Source organism: Rhinolophus ferrumequinum, chromosome 12 (genome assembly GCF_004115265.2).
Source record: "Rhinolophus ferrumequinum isolate MPI-CBG mRhiFer1 chromosome 12, mRhiFer1_v1.p, whole genome shotgun sequence".
Lineage (NCBI taxonomy): Eukaryota > Metazoa > Chordata > Mammalia > Chiroptera > Rhinolophidae > Rhinolophus > Rhinolophus ferrumequinum.
In genome coordinates, this window is record NC_046295.1 from 80787621 (window position 1) to 80805733 (window position 18113).

At 57.9% G+C, this 18113-nt stretch overlaps 2 protein-coding genes across 2 annotated transcripts in view; one reads left to right on the forward strand and one right to left on the reverse strand.

The window, feature by feature from the left end:
* Positions 1-156: 156 nt before the first annotated feature.
* REXO4 (REX4 homolog, 3'-5' exonuclease) lies at positions 157-8020 on the reverse strand. The gene is made up of 8 exons (XM_033123951.1): positions 7596-8020; positions 6723-7060; positions 5306-5443; positions 4916-5109; positions 3472-3560; positions 2322-2396; positions 1787-1861; positions 157-1112 (listed from the first exon to the last, which is right to left on the reverse strand). Exons 1-8 carry the CDS (start codon positions 7812-7814, stop codon positions 993-995), a joined length of 1248 nt encoding a protein of 415 aa, XP_032979842.1. The 5' UTR covers positions 7815-8020; the 3' UTR covers positions 157-992.
* Positions 8021-8103: 83 nt separating this feature from the next.
* ADAMTS13 (ADAM metallopeptidase with thrombospondin type 1 motif 13) overlaps positions 8104-18113 on the forward strand; it is a 31646-nt gene continuing 21636 nt past the window's right edge. Inside the window, exons 1-9 of the mRNA XM_033123960.1 lie at positions 8104-8228; positions 10419-10544; positions 10904-10970; positions 12126-12406; positions 13200-13341; positions 14464-14603; positions 16752-16835; positions 17134-17258; positions 17376-17522. Coding sequence (XP_032979851.1) covers positions 10464-10544; positions 10904-10970; positions 12126-12406; positions 13200-13341; positions 14464-14603; positions 16752-16835; positions 17134-17258; positions 17376-17522 — 1067 coding nt within the window. The 5' untranslated portion in view covers positions 8104-8228; positions 10419-10463. The remainder of the gene's footprint in view (positions 8229-10418; positions 10545-10903; positions 10971-12125; positions 12407-13199; positions 13342-14463; positions 14604-16751; positions 16836-17133; positions 17259-17375; positions 17523-18113) is intronic.

The window sequence follows — 18113 nt, forward strand, 5'->3', positions numbered from 1 at the left end:
CATTTGCAATCCTGATACAAACCTCGGCCCGGTATGGATCAGGTGGCAGCATTGGACACAGCGGTCCTTCCAGACCATTCTAAACCAGGGAAAGAAACTGAACCTCCACCAGCTCCATCTCCAGTAAAAACTGCATTTATGTTTAATAATTTCCTCAGTGGGTTTGGGCCTTTTGTCCCCATCAGGAAAGCCTTGGGCTTCACACACCCCACACCCGACTCCCGTCTCACAAAGACCCTCACATTGTCCCAGCTCAAACTGCCCGAGGTCAGCATGTCTGTCCTAGCCGGAGACAGGCACCACCTCCGGGAATGACTGTTGTCACCACGCTAGGGGGCAACCCGAGCCTGGCATGGCCACTGTGGGCTCTGACCGCGAGTTTAAACGTGGCAGGCAGTAGCGGGGTGGGAAGAGAGGCAACACGCTGTCCCAAAGTCTAAGTCCAACGGCGGCCCCAGAAAGTGCTCGTTGAGGCTGAGGCTGAGCAAACTGGACACCTGGCCAGCCCTGGAGTCTGGCCTAGTTGCTAACATCGCCCACGGCAACGAGGGAAAGGGGCCTCCTTAGAGGGCGCTGCAGACCCAGGGCACAGCTGAGCACTTCCTGCCCTGGATGTGCTGAGTCCCCAGCGAAGCCGGCCGCCACATGAATGGTGACAGTCCCAACTCCTGTCCTGATGCTGGGGCTTGGCCAAGTGTAGAGCTGCCAGGCGCTCCCACCTCGGTCCCCACCGCTCACATCCTGGCCGTGCCCAGGTCATACACCCCTGACCCCATGACAGCCCTGCCCTGCTACCCGCTCCCCTGTGGGTGGGACTGGGTCTTAGATGGAAAAATCAGAGGGAAGCTGTCCTCAGCGGCATGCATGCCCCAGGCCCCTGCTGCCACGATTTTGTCACGGCTCTGGGGAGACTACATCTGTCCCATGATTTGGTCACAGCTGCTCGTGGACGGAGACACTGTCACAGGGTGGCACCAGCAGCAGGGCTCCTGCTATGTGTGGCCACTGCCGTTGTCTGGAGCGGTGGCAGGTGGGCGTCTGTCCTGGGCCGTGCGCTCCCACTCCTTCTTCACGATGACATACAGTCTCATTGCTGCCTGGGCATCCTGAATCTAGGAGACACGGAACAGCCCATGACTCCCAATGGGTGACGAGCACAGCCACACGCCAGGCAATCCCACGGTTCCCGAACTTAAGCACCAGCCGCTGGCGTGTGAAGGAGAAAACCGAGCAGGGCAATGCTCCGGTGATGGTGACGATGGCACGATGCTCACCGCACTCCTGTGCCTCGGGCACCCCACTCACAGAAGGAGGAACCCAAAGGAGTGAAGGGGACAACCATGCTCCTTGTGACGTGCTCGCATAACAAGACACAGGAACACTGGTGGGAGGGGTGGCGCACGCTGAGCCTGATGCTGGGACACAAGCCAGGCTGAGGCCAGCGCAGCGGCCTGGTGTCAGCATTCAGCACTGTCACCAGAGCCTGTCACCGAGGGCCTAGGGGGCAGGCTGGCCTGGGCCACATAGTCCTGAAGGCCCTTCAATCTAGACTGGAGACTGTTTCTCTAAATAACGCAATACGGTTAGTGTCGTGTTAATTTAACGCCAACATTTAGAAGTGAACACTCGGTAAGCCTGCCGTGCCATGTCATTTCTTAGGGACCAGCAGCCTCCTGCAGGAGAAATCACCCAGGCCCCACCATGTCTCCCATCACTGACACAGTGCCTCCACATGGAAGGTCAGGGATGGCCCCCATCCGAAGGGCTGTCACCCCAGGACACTTACCGAGCAGTGCTCTGCCTGCTGCAGCCTGATCCCCAGGATTCTCTCCGCGAGCAGCTTCAGAGACGGCCTTCCACTCTGCCAGGGAGGGGAGAGCATGCTGGAGCGGAGGCGCTGCCTGAGCCAAGGGCCCTGCACACCAACCCAAGTAACTGGGAGCGTCCGCGGTACTCAGGGCTGTGACCCCGTCAGCCCACAGAGGGTCAGCCTGCAGCTCCGCCCCCCAGCCTCGGTGTCCCTGCTCATCTCACAGGGGGGGCTCTGCCCTCGGCACCCTCTGGAGCAGACACAGCTTCTCACCCGTGTCCGGTGGTCTCATCCGCAATCAAAGGTGGAAATAACCTGCCCTTGGTCACACAAGCTTTTAAGGGTGGCATTTAGAACTCTCCTTTTTATTTTAAGATTTCTTTTAGTTATAAAGGTTAAAAGGAAAACCAAAACCAAAACCAAACATATTTAGCCAGCAGGGACCAGAACCAAGAGTTACGTGAACCAGTAAAACACAAGCACCGCGTAGGGGACCACAATTATGAAGTACCTTCACTTGACCCTTGAATGGTTTATATTTTTGTGTGTCCCGAATCTTCTTTTTTGGGTGATCAAGAAACAGTACCTAGAAGGAAAGACAGTGATGGTCATTGTCACTTTTAGTTCATAGCTGTAACTCCTTTTTTCAGATGAGTCTTACGAGGAGTTTCAATACCTCACACACTGATATGAACAAGAACTTCTGAAAGAAAATTCTCCCATTACATTGACTTAAGATGACACCCAACAGAAAGGACCACGTTAATGAAAATAGAATCTCAAGACCGGGGAAGTGGGAGACTAAGAGTCACCCACCCACCAGCAGCCACCTTCTTCCTGACTTGCTAGCTGGTGGCGCACACAGGACGTCACGGACCACCACAGATTTTAACAGCTCATCTACAGCCTCAGGAGGGTCTTTGGTGGGGGGAGTGTGGCCTCTGAGGTGAGAACACTTGTGACACAACGTGTTTCGGCGGCCAGAGGACTTGTTAGTTTTTAATAGTTCAAGATTTTTTAAAAAGGTAACAAAGACCAACACCAAGGACTCGAGGGTTCCACGGAACACTGTTTGAACAGCCCATGCCCAGGAAGGGCTGTGTCCTGTCCTGCCTGCCCCGCAGTTGTCACCAGGACAGGAGGATCAGCTCTGCCCACCGCACAGACCCTCAAAGAGCACAGGCGGGAGGCCACACTCTCTGGAGCACCAGAAGTGGACCCTCGGAGCTGTGAGAGGGAGGAGAGGGCAGCACTGGACCACTCGCTCAGTGGCTGTGAGGGAATGGCCGCCGGGACCACTTCCCGACAGGAGGGGCTCTGACCTCGGGAGCCCCCGTTCACCTCTGAGAGGAAGCTGCAGAGGCAGCGGCCTGGCTCTGTGTGGAATGTGCTAGAGCCGTGTGAAGGGGACCACATCCAGCTGCCATGCTGACTCCGGGGACAAAGCACTTAACTCGCCGAGCCTCAGTTTTATCACTGACAAAATGAGTGTGAACCCTCAGACACCTTTTAAAGGATTTCTATTATGGAAAATGCCTAGCGCTGCTCCTAGAACAGGTTGTTCCTGGGGTGTCCCCACATCGGGCACACATTCTGAGTGATGAAACGCCCACCAGCAGGCGCACACAGACAGGTGTGCGGGGTGGCAGGAAAGGCAGCACCTTTAAATCGTTGTGCAGCGCGTGTCCAACCAGAATCCGGCCCTTCAGCATCTCTGCCACTTCCTTCTGAACAACTTCAAATTGTTCTCCTGAAACCAATGCGAAGAAGTAGTTTTTAGCAACACGTAAGTCAGGGCCATTCTCTGAGAGGGAGAGAGAGGTCCCTCCTACCTCTGGTCAGACCTCAGGCGACGGGTCAGGCTGAGTTCTGATCTGGGGAGCAGGGGTCAACTATGCCCAAGGTGGCACTGCTGAAATGAGGGCCGACAGAGGCCGTCCCGCCCACCCACCCACCCACCAGCGACGGGCCCACCCACCCACCAGCGACGGGCCCGTGCCACGTGCCATTTCTGGAGGACAGGCCGGAGCCCCACACGCTCCTCTGCGTGAGCAGCCCTGCTGAGTGGGCCTTCGGGGGGTCCCACAGCCCGCTGACCGCTGAATCTAACAAGGAACCAGGGCTGGTGTTTTGTCTTTCCAACTGAGGCCAGAAACAAGACTGGTCCTTTGCCAGACGGTGACAAGTGTGGCTCTAACCCCCAGTGCTCTGGGGCCGCTCGCCTGCTTTCTCACAGAGGACCCTCAGGGCCAGGCCCTCACCCCAAAGGCAAGGCTGCAGTGACATTGCTGCACCCCGTGACTCTGCCCGCCCCGACCCAAGCAGGACCAGTTCGAGCCCAGAACTGAGAGGATGCCCAGTTGGGGTACCGAGGAGTGGAGGGCCGCCTTGCTTCGTGTGCACAGAGAATGTCAGAGGCGCAGAGAAAAGGGAGCTGTGGGCCAGGGAAACACAGAGAGGGGACCTCAACACCGAGTGTTGTAGGATCTCTTCTGGCCCCCAAGCTTGAGCTTTCCCGATGGCTCTGCCCTTCCGCCAGCACCGCCCGCCCCTCAGCAAGGCCTACAGACTCGGCCTTCGGGGCATATTAGAGTTGGGCCACGTCTTGTCACCTCTTCCCTGAGCAGGTCACCCCCAGCACAGGCCTCCTCTTCCTAATTCCACCTCACAGCCATACAGTCTATTCTGAAAACCACGGCCAGAGGGAAGCTGCTAGAATCTGAGCCAGACCAGGCCTCTCAGTGCTCAGGACCTTCCCTCGGCTTCCCAAAGTCGTCACAAAGATCCTCGAGACCCAACAACCTGTCCCACATCCCACCCGCCCACCCCCACCCTGGCCGCCTTCCTGCTGCTCAAACACACTGTGTCTCGGACCCTACCGCCAAGTGACACAAAGTACTTCAGGGCCAGTGTCCTGGTCTTAAGACTGGGTGGCTCAGAGGCACTGTGGTGAAGCTACAACGCGCCTGGGGGCCATCTGAAAGCCACTCACCCCAGGGGAGGTGAGACTGTCAGGACTCTTGCTATGGTGACAGGAAACAAAAGGGAGAAAAATGAACCATTATTGCTTTTCCTTTCTGAGGTCATTAGCTGCGAATGACCCACCCTGCTTGAGGTTCTCTGGCCGAATCCCGCTGACCGCTGTCCTGTAGTCGGTCACCTGCTGGGTCGGCTTGACGTACTTGTCATAGACGCACTTCCCAAACTGGTTCACAATGGACACGCGGGCGACGATGCTATCCTCCCCCGTGGGGCCCACGCCCACCATCTCACAGTCCATGCCTAAGGCTTTCGTCAGGCTGCAAGGGGACCAAGGGCTCCAGTTTAATCCACACCGCGGGACCCAGGGGTCAGCACCAGCTCTCCGCCCATCCCCACTGCTCACCCACCTGACGAGGTCTCAGCAGGACACCGAGGTGCCTGCCCAGTTCAACTGGGGGAGAGGGAAGCAGCCCCTCCTGCAGCCCCCCGCCCGCTCAGGCCCAGCCCGCGTACCCGCCGAAGGCCTGCTCCTTCACCAGCGTCACGTCGCACTCCCTGTGCCCCAGCTGTCTTCTCGCTATGGTGGCTGCCTCTGGGCCTATGGCTGCTTCGATATCTTCTGGGTCAACATCGTCAAACCAGATGTCTTCTCTAAAAGGCAGAGAGGGGAACTGGCTGACCATGCGGTTGGCGGAGACGCACTCACAGCCATCCGGTCCCCAACGCCCACCTGCGCCTGTTCTTCCGTTCATCTGACACTCTCTTTTCTTCACTTTTCCTTTCAATTAGAAAATACGCTCAGTATCCACAATTTAGGGACTATACATACACAAAGAGTGTACCCCAACACAAGGAGTAATGATTGCAAGCTGACGTTTTCCTTTTAAGTACAAAATATGTTCATTATCAAACATGTAGGAAACACAGATAAACACAAGACTATGAAATGGAAACAGAACCGCAATCTGAGGTGGAACGACCACTAGCCCGCACTCAAACTCCCACACCCAAGCAGGGATGTAAGTTTCTGCCTGGTGAATTCCGTCTTTTGCGCTCAGCTTAACTGTCATCTTAGAGATCTCGTCCTGACCCCACTGAATGGACCCGCTCCTCTGGCCATTTGCTCCCACACCTTCACCCTCATTGGATTTATTCTGACCACACTGATGGAATTACTGAAATAACTTGTTTATGATCTGTCTTTTCTACTCGACTAACAGCCTCAAGAGGGAGGGGCCCGTCATGACTGCTGTATTTCCAGAACGTGCGCCTGGCATAATGACACAGGCAGGCGCTCAAACCGTCCTTCCCTACAAACTTCAGCAACTGCTCTCAACACCCAGGTGACACGCAGACAGCCTGCCTTACAAACACGCCACCTCTAGTTGAGCCATTCAGAGGCAGCCACTGACTCCTGGTCCTTCCCACGAGCGGTCATCACCGGGTTTGAATAACCACCGGGCACTGAGCCAGCATATCGCAGCTCACAGACACCCCCCACAGCACCACAGATGACACAAGGAGGCCCAGGGGACATGCCCCAAGCCATCCAAGTGGCAAGACGCAGGAAGTGGTTTCCAACTTGGATCTTCCTGGCTTTGGCATTCACTCATTCCACAAATCTTTACTGGAGACTGCTAAGTGCTCAGCTCTGTTCTGGGCTCCGGAGATACAGCAGCGATGAAACAGGCCCTGCCCTCACTATGCCTACGTTCTAGGTAATGAACGAAGAAACAAACAGCATCAGGACAAGGTGAGGGAGGGGCTGCGGGACGGGCCCCCAGCCTGGGTCTCCGTAAGCAGACAGGCCTTAAGCCGCTGACTATGTTCTCAGTGCTGAGGACGCCTGAGGCTGAGTGCAGTGTGGGGTGGCAGAGCTGCCATCACCACAGCCCAGGTGCGTGTCCACTTACCTGCTCCCAGTACTTACTCGGTGGGCGGGGCTGGAGCCAAGGCTGCAGTCACCTTCGTTTTCCGCTTCTTATGTTTGATGTCCTCTTGTTTTGGAGAAATGTCACCATTTGTCCTTTTCTTGGATCCTTTCTCATTGTGCTCTGCTCCACTGGCTTTTGTAGGAGGTGCTGGCACCTTCCTGTTCCTCAGGGATTCTGGAGGAACAGAGCCTCCTGTGGCCTCTTGGTCTCTTTCTTCTGTCCCCATCTCCTCTCTCTTTGCTTTTCTGTTTTGGTTAATTTTGGCCTGCTTTTTGGAATCCATCGGGGAGCTCACAATGGGCTTTCCCGGGGCCTGGGGTTTTTGTTTCAGCAGCTGACGGGACCCAAAATAAAACACATGACACGTGTTCATTTGGAAATCACGCACAAGACATTAAAACACACACATCAATCACGTCTATGCACACTTCCTATTGCCGTCATTCAAATTCACTTTCAAACGGTCGGGGAAAAGCCCCTGTTCACTCTCATCTGTGTCACTTGTCGTGCAGTGATTTTGCTTGTTTCATTCCAATGCATATCTGACGCCTCCGTATCTTCCTCATTCCTGCAAAATTTCAAACTCTCCTTCTACATCTTAAGTACCTGTCGAATGAACAGACTACTTCACGCTGAGCCCGGGGAACGCTAAGCAACCCGTTTTCGTGTTTCTAGTTAATTTAAGGGTTCATTTTACAATTACTTCCTAACAGCTTAGGCCAACAAGCTGGTGCACGGTGACCGCTCGCAAGATTTCGCTTTCCGTGCTCCCCAAATCTTTCTCCTGTTCTCCATCTGCGGTGAATGGGGGGGGGGGGCAGAGGCGGGGAATGAGCGGCAAGGACTGCGGGGGGGCCCTCACGTCTTACCTCCTGCAGAGCCTTCCAGTTTTGGGAAAAGTCCTCCGGTGCCTTTGGAGGTCGCCCCGCGACAACCTTGGGGTCACTTCCCGGTTTCTCATTTCCTTCTCGCGCTTTGTTTTTCCAGAATCTTTTCTTCTTTTTTTTCTTCTGTGTTAGCGTCTTGACGAGCCCTGGCTCAGCCACGGCGCCGCCTGGGGCGCGCCGGGGGGTCAGCGCCTTCTCCATCCCGGCACCGTCCCGGGTCCCTCGGGCCTGACAGCACAGGCGGCGTCCCCGCCGAGGCCGGCGGCAATCGGAGCCCCGGCCGGCCCCGCGCCCGGCCCCCGTGCCCCGCGAGGCGCGTCGCCCCACGCCCCGGGCTCTGACGGCCGAGCTCGGCCCCAGGCCAGCGCCCCGACTCACCAGCCGGAGGAAAAGCGGCCCCTGGGGCCGTGAGAGCGGCCCCGGAAGCGACCCCGCGCGCGTCCCGCCACGTGCGCCTCAGTCCCCGGAAGTACTCCGCTCCCGGAGCGGCTGGAAACCGGGCCCGCCCGTCCGGTGCCGCACGGCCCGGGGCCCGGCGGCTTCTTCGGCCGCGTGCGAGCAGGGCCGCCACCCAGCGAGCGGCGTCCGGGTTCGGCGACCTCGGACTGGGTTGAGGTAAACCCGGGGTCTCACCGCGACCCGGGAGGGGGCACAGAAACGCAGGCGCCGGAAGGGAACTGGGGGGCTGCTGTCGCTGTGTCACCGCGGCCGGGCCGGCAGAGCGCCGAGGAGCAGGTGGCCGCAAGGGGGCGCCGGGCGGCCGGGCCTGGCGGAGCGGGGTGCGCAGCGGCGGTCGCTCCCGCCAGCGGCGCTGCCCCCAGCTCAGCCTCACCCCGCACCTTTCTTATGGAATGGGGAAACTGAGGCCCGGGAGCGGGAAGCAGGAGCCCTGGTCGCACGACCAGGTTCACCGCAGCCACAGGGCTGCACAGGCACTTCCGCTATATCCGATAATAAAGTCTTGTAAGAATTGTCACATGTTACTTGTATAAAAACAACAATAATAAATCACGAGCACTCCGAGCCTGGCGCTGACAACACCTTGATAAAAAGCACAGGTGAGGCCTCCACTTCACTAAAGCTTCCATTTGAATCTGTGCGGGGGGTAATCGGGAGGGGGTGCTTCAGGGAAATACAGATAATAAATCAAGATGATTTCGGATGGTAGCAACTACACTGGAGGATAAAATGAGATGTCGTGGTGGAGATTGACACGAGTGAGGTTACCCGACAAAATGCAGGCGGCCCGGACACACAGGAATTTCAGATAAAGAATAATCTTTAGTGTAAATACGTCCCAGGCGACGGTTGCAATGTTCGGGGCATGCTTATACTAAACATACACGTCTATTTGTTGTTTATCCGAAATTCAGATTTCACTGAGTGTCCTGAATTTTCATTTTTTAAAGATGGCAGTCTTACCTGGAGGGCCACTTAGAGGGGGTTCTGAGGCCCCTTGGGGGAGGTTACATTTGAGCTGAAACTGGAATGTGTTTCTCAGTGTGTTCAGCTGAGACACGGCGAAGACAGCACCAGCGCTGACTGGTAGCAAGTGTCCACGCCATGTGAAGAAGCCCGAGGGTCAGAGGCAGCGGCGAAGCATTTGACGTATTTGGGGAGTGTCAGGGAGGCTGGTGTAGCTGAAGCTCTGAGAGCAAGGGGTGCACGGTCGGAGGTGCAGGCAGAGGGGCGAGCAGGCGGCAGTCCTAGATCATGGAGCCTCGGGTCTGCAGGAAAGGCAAAGGGAAGGCATCGACTGTTTTACAGCTGGGGAGTGACGCAATCGGGCTTGCGTTTTAGAAAGGCCACTTCCGCTCTGTGTGAGCAATGGGCCGGGGAGAGGATGAGAGAGAAGGCAGAGACCAGTTCGGAACCGATTACAGCCGTCAGGGCCAGCTGCTTGGATGAGGGCAGTGTGTCAGTTTGGGTCTCCAGGAAGCAGTCACAGATAGAGTTAGGCGTACACTACATGAATTGGGTGGGATGCAGGAGGGGCAGGGGAGCCTCAGACCACCGTGCCTCTCTGATGCCTGAGAAAGGAAAGTGGGTTGGCCCCGAATGGGTGGATGGGGCATGGCCCGGGTAACAGGATGAGGAGAAGGGGAGTGAGGCACCAGGAAGCACCAGAGACGCCCCTGTTCACCATCCTCTGAATTGGGGGAGACGTCCTGGAGGTGTGAGGTTGTGTAATAGTGCTTTGGAGACAGTGACCAAGAGCCTTCTGGAAAGTGAAGTGGACTGCCAGGTGGTCTGTGATGCCGAGTGCAGTGTGGTGCCACCCAGCCTGCTTCTGTGACTCTGTCCATGGTGTGCGGGCACAGCATGGGTGACAGCTGAGCGGGAGGGAATGAGGCAGAGGGTTGTTTGTGGAAGGGGGGCTGGGGTCTGCACTGGCTGAGGACAGGACGGGGACACATGGAAAGACGGGTGTCAGCAGAGGAGAGCAGGTTGTCGGAGACCTGAACGGTGGCGCCTCTGGTGCAGCGTCTCTCCTTCGTCAGGGCAGAGCCAGCCTGCATCACGGCATTCTGAACAAGCCGCAGCTCCAGACCCCTGGGCCGGGGCTCCCTCCTGCAAACCTGGCAGCTTGGCCCAGCCCCACCCCAGGGTGCAGGGCTGGGGGTGGGGGGGGTGGGGGTGGTGGTGCTCTGAACCAAGACCCAGCCCAGGGCAAGGCCAAGGTTGCAGCAGAAAGAAGCCTGCTGGCTGCTGCCCCACAGCCCCTGCTCTGGGAGGAAGCTCCCAAGAGTAAACACAGCCTGATGGTCCCGCCCAGCGGGGTTTGTCACATTTCACACCAACCAGATTTCCAGTCGGTGGCTCTCCCTGGGCCAGCTGGCTTTCGTGAGGATGAGTGAGCTTCACCCCTGGGGAATTCTCACTTCTGTGATCCTCCTCCTGGGCTGCTGGGGACTCCCCGATGTCCAGCAGGTAAGTGAATCTGCAGGAGCCCTGGGGCCGGGGATCTGAGCTCTTCTGGGTGCTGAAGGTCCGGGGAGAGAGGGGCAGCCAAACAGCCCTTGGGCAGAGTGGGGGTGTTCTTTTGGCTTCAGGGTTTGCAATGCATGGAGGAACCTGAGCTTGTGGTTCCAGAGGATGAAATGTGCTCACTGAAGAAGGAGCTGGCTGCAGTACTGTCCGCTCGCCTGGTTGAAGGGCGGACACTGTCTAAACCCCTGCGAGCTCTCTCCCCTCACCGGCTGATTTCCCCTCCCCGCTGTCTTGCCCTGCCCCCTTCCCACCTCCCTCCTGCCTCTTCTCTCTCCTCACGTGTCCTCTCTCTCCCACAGCAATTTCTTCAGGCTTTGGAGCCCAAGGAAGTGATTTCCTACTTTGGTCCTGATGCTACCTTAGAAGGTACTTGTGCTGTGTCTTCCCGGCAAGGGGGTTTCTCAGAGCCTGCGTGATATCTCACCATTGAGTCAGGCTCTTGGATTTTTGGTCGCTCTGCTGGGAGAAGGTCACCCCTGCTAATTAACTCTCTTATTTCCTGCAAAGTTGATAAAAACTGGTCAGGGTGTTCTGGACCGAGCTGGGTTCTGACCCCAGGATTCTGCTCAGTATCTCAAGGAAATGGTCCCTAATTGGCTGGTTGGTCCCTTCTGCCCCTGGGCCCCCCTTGGGATGACGGATTTTCAGGAATTCTCGTGGTTTCTGGCCAGAGCTGTACACACTTATCTCTTCTGTGAGAAGCAAGATAGGCCCTGGGTCCAGCTCCAGCCAAAGCCTTTCCCCTGGTGCTCGAGGACAGTGTCTGTGGATTTCTCGGGGCGTGTGCCCCCTTTCTGAAGAGGGCCATTGGTGACTGTGCGCAAAAGGCTGGTGGGGACCAGAGACAGGGCGGCTCGTGGTTGGGGTGGACAGAATTAGGGGTGTCCCACTGTAACCGACTTCTCTGTGGTCTGGGTCGGATGCACACTGACCGATACCTGGGGCCGTGCTAGAAGTGGGGCGTCCTGCTGGAGGACTGGGCTGGCGGGAAGGGCCAGCTGAGGGCCCACGGGGGCTGACTGTGGGTGTGGGGGCCGAGAACTTGTGTATCTTACTCCAGGGTCCTTCCGCTCTGCCCCTCCTGGAGGGATAGGACACCATGGCCTGGGGTCCCCAAGCCCTCTGGGGGCTACTTTGGGGTGAGAGGTATGGGTGGAAAAGGATGGTGAGGCAACCCTTGGGCTCCTGCTTTCCACAGAGGTCACAGAAGCTGCTTTGTACCCGCTTTGCCTGTCGGGGTTCATGACTTCACTCACGACACACATGTTCCAAGGCGAGACTAGTGGGCCAAGTGCTGTCCCCACCCCCCCCGCCAACCCCCACGGGCAAGGCCCAGGTTGGCAACTTGCTCTCTGCCACCCGGCGAGCCGGGAGGAGCTGGACCCAAACCCAGGCTCCTGGGCCCTAGGCTGGCGCTCCTCCCCACGAATTCTCACCAAAGGTCACAGCTTTGGGCCCCTCCCCTGGCACAAGGACCGGAGGGCTGAGTAGGGGTGAGTGAGGTGGCTTCCTGTCTTGCAGTGCCCCGATTTGATGTGGCCCCACTCACCTGCGTCTGTGAGGACCGGCTCGGGGGGCCACCCTGTAGGGCCCCGCGCTGCTCCCTTCGTGCTCTGGGACAGCTCTTCACCTTCTCCTTCCTGCCCGAGCTGGGTCTCCTTGCTGCCTCCTTCACCAGCGAGCGAGTGGTGAACGCCTCGTTCTGGCTGCTGAGGGGGCCCCCGCATCACTGCTTCACGGGAGGCCGCGCCCTGCTGCCCTGGGGCGCAGTGGCCAGGGTCACGTACTGCTCCGGCCAGTTGGTGAGTGGGAGTTCGGCAGGCGTCAGGGGGGTGGGGTGCTGAGGGTGTGGCTGGGGGGTCCCGATGGTGCAAAGATGTCCTCCAACCCCTACCACACAGCCCGAAGTGTGATGAGGACGCTACGTTAGACCTTTGCCTAGTTAGACCCCATGGAGGCTCAGAAAGGCCAGCTGAGTTTCCCAAAGCCACCCGCTAGCAGGTGGCAGAGCCAGGTGCAGACCTGGGAACCAGCAGGTGGAAAGAACCAGGGCTTTGCCGTCTGACCCGAGTTCAGATGCCAGCTCTGCCACTTAGTACAGACGACTTTGGACCAGTCACCTGCCTGCACCTCAGTGTTCAACTGGGACGTGGTGAAGACAGCACCAACATGTGACTGGTGGCGAGTGTCCATGCGGTATTTGTCACAGTGCGTCACTCAACAAGCCAGAGCCATTTATATCACACCGAATGACACCCAATCCTGCTTCCTCGGTTGGGAGGCCCAGCCTGGGCTGGGACAGGTGCCACTTGGAGTCCATCTGGTGACCTGCAGTGTTGTTTATTAGCACAGGCCTCGCTGGTCCCTTGACATCCCCTCCATTCCCGTGGACTTGGGACCCCACCAGGGTTTTTGTGCATGAGGGGCAGCATAGCGTGGGCAGTGAGTACAGCCCCTCAAAGATGGACTCTTGGGCCCTGGACTTTGGCAGGAGCCCTTGGAGAGCGCTCAGGGCAGTCCGTGCTGGTGCTGTCGTGGCCCAGAGGGGCCTCCTGCAAGGTGGGCTGCGTGCTCCAGGCTCTCTCTCTTCTCCAGGAGGGTGACATCTTGGTGGGTGCAGAGCGGCTCTACATCCAGCCGGTGAGGAGGCAGCACTGGGAGCTGGTGCCTCACTGGGCCGGTGCCCAGCCCCACCTGATCCACAGGCATGCCCCCACGGTCCCAGGGGTCCTCCAAGGTACAACTCCTGGGAGAGGGAGAGCCGGGGCCCCTCAGCAGGGACAGCTCTGGGAGGGGGACCAGCTCTCCCCGCAGTTGGGAGACTGTAAAAAATGCCCCAGCTCCCACAGAGTGGTCCTCTTCTTTAGAATACAAGGGGTGCCCAGCTTATAGGGCAGCCCAGGGGAACACGTGGCCACCTACTGCGCCCCCACCCTGTCCCCTTGGTGGATAGGCAGACCTCCCGCCTATGAACAACGCTTCACAGTGTACAAAGCACATTCACAGACGAGAGCCCTTGCAGTCTCGCGGCTCCGGGACTGGCAGGAGAGTGGTTACTGACATTTCCCAGGGGCCCAAAGTGGCTGCTGCGTGGCTCCAGCGTTGGTGCCAGCCCTGCTGCCTCCCAGGCCCACTCAGCGCTGCCCAAGCTGCGTCCAGGGACAAACAGGATTCTGTCTTGGGCTTTACTTGCCATGTTGGGGCGACCCTGTTCTCCAGTGTGGGTGCAGTGTGGGGCTTTGGGATGATTAGGACATAAAAGCCACATGCTAGCTCCGTCTCGGGCTCCATGCTGGTCCTTTCCCATGCCTGGACTGTCCAGTCGCTGATGGGATTCGGGCCCTTGGGGTGGGGTGACATGAAGTGTCTTGAGAAGGCCGTCCTCCCAAGAGCCAGCAGCCTCTCTGTTAGCTGGCCAGCTGCCATTGGTTCTCACGGTCACAACATAAAGTCACGTGTGAGAGGTTGGGTCTCCTCAGCCCTTCGAGCGTGTTTACTCCGGAGTGGTGAGGGGGCCCAAAATGCCCCAACTCCGTTCATGGGTCTGAGAAAGCAGAAACCTTGGGCGCTGAGAGGCCGGATCCAGGAGGGCCGGGGGAGGGGCTGTGAGTGGGACGGGACAGGCCACTCATCTGGCTGTCGTGCCAGGAGGCAGGTATCTCATGTTCCCCGCATTCCCCATGAGAAAGCGGGGTGTTGGGCCCGCCGACTCCCTCAGCCCCAAAGCGGTCAGTGGCAGAGACGGGCTCCACCACTGTCTCCAAGCCCAGGAGCACGGGGATGGCTGTCCAGCGGCCAAAACTGCGGGTCACCTGCTTTCCAGAATCTCTGCTCTCAGCCCTGCCTCCTCCCTCGCCAGGCCGTTCGTCCCCTCGCCTCCGGAGACACGCTGCTGAGGGCAGCGTCCTGCACCTGGAGCTGCTGGTGGCCGTGGGCCCCGATGTCTACCAGGCTCATGAGGAGGACACAGAGCGTTACGTGCTCACCAACCTCAACATGGTGAGTGCCCCTCGGGGCTGCAGGGCGTGGGGTGTCCTCAGGGACCTCTGGACACTGGCCCACACGGGCTCGTGGCTTGTGGTGAGTGTCAGTGGCTGGCTCATCTGGTAGTGTGAACTCAGTGGGCTGAACTCGGGTGTCAGCCTGAGGCCAGGGTCACACTTGGGGCTCTGGGCCCTCGGGTGGGGAGGGGTGGTCTGCTCCTGCCTTTCTCCTCCCCCTCTCTCATCTGGAGAGGAGGTGGGTGAGGTCCGGGAACCCCTCTCTGCTCCCTAGTGCCACTCGCAGCCACTCGCAGTCCTTTCACCCGGGGAACCTCAAGTGTGGCCTCTGGCCTCTGCCCCCGTGTCAATTAGACCATGGGCACCTTGGCCAGCACTGCCCGGCAACCAGGGGTTGCCCCATGTTGGCCTGTCTCAGTTCTGATCTTGCATGCACCCCATCTCTGCTGGCCTCCCCTCCACTGGCTTTAGGGTAAAGGCGGGACAGGAGGCAGGTCCCCCACTAACTGTTATCTCAGATACAGCGGCAGCAGAGACACAGGTGTTTCAGTGACCCAGTGGTGGCATGTCACCTAATGGGCTCTGAAATCCAGTGCCCAACAGCGGGAGACGCACACACGACACACACACACACACACACACACACACACACACACACACACACACACACACACACACACACACGACTGTGGGCTAGGCCGCCAGGGAAGTTTCCACATCAGGAGACGAATGCTGGGTTGCCTTCACCGACCCCAGTGCAACAAAGATAGACACGATCCAAGAAACCTACATAATTCATACACTGATGATATTTTTAAAAATTCTGACTGAAGGGATTTTAGGGACATGTAGGAAATGTCTCAGCTGAGGGCTGACAACCCCAGGCCTGTGCCCTGTGCCCTAGTCGCCACAGAGATGGGGGAGGGGATGTGAGGAGGTACTGGCTGTACCTGGCTGGCGCGGCCCCCCCTAAGTTGGCCCTGGAGGGTGGAAAAACCCCTAGAATATGGGGCACGTAGCAGCACTTGGTCCCCAGCCTCAGGTATGCCCACCTACTTTGGACAAAAGGAAAAGTTCCACCTGTGTCGGAGCCCCAGGCCCTCTGACCCTTCACTGTCCCCTTTGTGTTCTCAGGACCTCCCACTCCGAAGGGAGGCTGGGTCCCAGGGCCACACTCATGTGGTCTCGCCCGCTTGCAGACTTGGTCCACGTCCAGAATAAGCCGGCTTAGGTTTCCCCTTGTAAACCGCGGAGGTGAAAAATGCTTCCTCTCAGTGTCTCAGAAGCTGTTGTTTGCGAGCTTTGGGGCTCTCCCCACTTCTAATGTGCCGAAATTTGTTCATTAAGCCTATGCTCTCCTGGGTCATTCGCGTGCTTTATGAGGACCGAGGACCAGCTGGTGGTCGATGCCAGATGGTGGGGTCGCGGTAATGGCCATTGTCATCATTGGTGCCAGCTTCATGGTTCCTAAGTCCTCCAACAACCACGGAGGCTTTATCTCCACTCGACAGATGAGGGAACCGAGGTTCCAAGCTTAGCCATCTGGGTCCTGAGCATACAGGTGGGATCAGACCCGGGTCGGCTGAGGCCCGTGAGAGGCGCACACCTGTCTAGGGTGCCGGGTCTCGTTTAGAGGATAAGCTGATGCAAAGGACTGCAGTGGAAATCCACCACGATCGGCATCTTGACAGATACGAGTGAGCGGGAGCCTGGGGGGCCCCTTCTCACCGGGGTGCCCAGGAAAAGGCTCTTGGAGGGGAAGGTCCTTGTGCTGCCTGATGGAGATAGGGAGAGGAGAGAGATGTGTCAGGCAGATAAACAGAGATAAGAAAGGCCAGAACACATCTGCCATGAGAGAAGCAGTGTTTGAATGGAATGTTCTAGACTAATGACAATTATCCGCATCCGGTTGTTTCTTCATGTTGGTTGACCTTCCTGAGCCATGAGCAAAGGGAGAGCCAGAGCACAGCTATGTCTGTGGCTGTCTCCCAGTGCAAGGACTAGCATTTTGGGTGCCCTTCCCACTGATGCTGAAGGTGCATCCTCTCCAGGCCCTCTCCCCTGGAGGGGCCCCGGATGTCAGCAGCTGCCAGGGGCCAGTTATGCCCACCCGCCTGTGTCACCTCTCTCGCCTGCCCTTCCACAGGGGTCGGAACTGCTGAGGGACCCATCCTTAGGGGCTCAGTTCCGAGTGCACCTGGTGAAGATGGTCATTCTGACGCAGCCCGAGGTAGGTGCCAAGTTGGAAGGAAGCCCAGAGTCCCTGGAACACCCGTTTCTGTCCTCTTTAACCTCTTCCTGCCGTGGCCCAGACCCTCGGGGGTGACGGCAGGGCTTACGGCCAGCCGAACCCAGACCCTGACCTGGATCCCAGCGCTGCCCGGCACTCAGCACTCAGCACTGCTGAGCCCGTCTCGCGTGTAACGGGGGAGAGTAACGGGTGGTTGTGAGGACAGAGGTGCCCGCAGCAGTCAGCGTGGGGCGTTTATTAGGTCCCATACATGCGGGCTCTGTTCCCGATCCCCCAGGAGGCTCCAAATATCACCGCCAACATCACCTCATCACTGCAGAGCGTCTGTGAGTGGAGCAGGACTGTCAACCCCGAGGACGACACAGACCCCCGGCACGCCGACCTGGTCCTCTACATCACCAGGTAGCCGAGCGCCCTGCTGGCGGGCCAGCCTGCTGCCTGGGAGCCGCTCTCTGCCCAGGTGGCCGGGCGGCGGGCAGGCATCTCAGCACCGCCCAGGTGTCTGTTCTCTCTTCCGAGGTTCGACCTGGAGTTGCCTGATGGTAACCGGCAGGTTCGGGGGGTCACCCAGCTGGGGGGCGCCTGCTCCTCCTCCTGGAGCTGCATCATCACTGAAGATACTGGCTTTGACTTGGGCGTCACCATTGCCCATGAGATTGGGCACAGGTATGGGGCCTGACCAGATGTGCCCAAGCTCAGGCCAAGGAGCTGACCTGGGCCCCCGGGGGGGAGGTGGAGCCTGGCAGTGGACCCTGGAAGACTCTGCTAGAAGGAGCCTGTGCCCTTGACCCCAACGGACCAGGGAGGGTGAGGGCCACGGGCTGGGCAATCTGATAACTTGCGGATTACAGGAAGCGTTTCTTTCCCCCCAAAACCAAGCAAAATAAATTTAGGAATTAGAAAATAAGTTTTGTATGAAATTCAGGTAAAGAAAAAGGCTGTAAAAATTATTCCGAATCCCACCACTTATAGATAACATCTGTTCACATTTTGTATGTTTTTAGTCTTTTCTTTATACACACACACAGTTTTTTATTTGCAAAATTGGGATCATACTGTGTATTGGTTTGTTACCTGCAGGTTTATGTAACTTTTTTCTCCCAGATCTTTCCAAAATTTTTTTGTATGCACCATAATTTATTTCATTAGCTCCCTACTGTTGGATAATTGGGTTGTTTCCAAACTTTTCCTGTTACAACATCATGCACCTGTAGGCAAGTCTTCACTCCCACCTACTACCATTTACCTAAGGTGGCG

Coding starts and splice junctions, on each gene's coding strand:
- REXO4 (XM_033123951.1), bottom strand. CDS start 7,814: ATGGAGAAGGCGCTGACCCCCCGGCGCGCCCCAGGCGGCGCCGTGGCT. Junction 5,444..6,722: donor GCTCCAGCCCCGCCCACCGA/GTAAGTACTGGG, acceptor TCTGCCTTTTAG/AGAAGACATCTGGTTTGACG. Junction 5,110..5,305: donor AAGGAGCAGGCCTTCGGCGG/GTACGCGGGCTG, acceptor GTCCCCTTGCAG/CCTGACGAAAGCCTTAGGCA.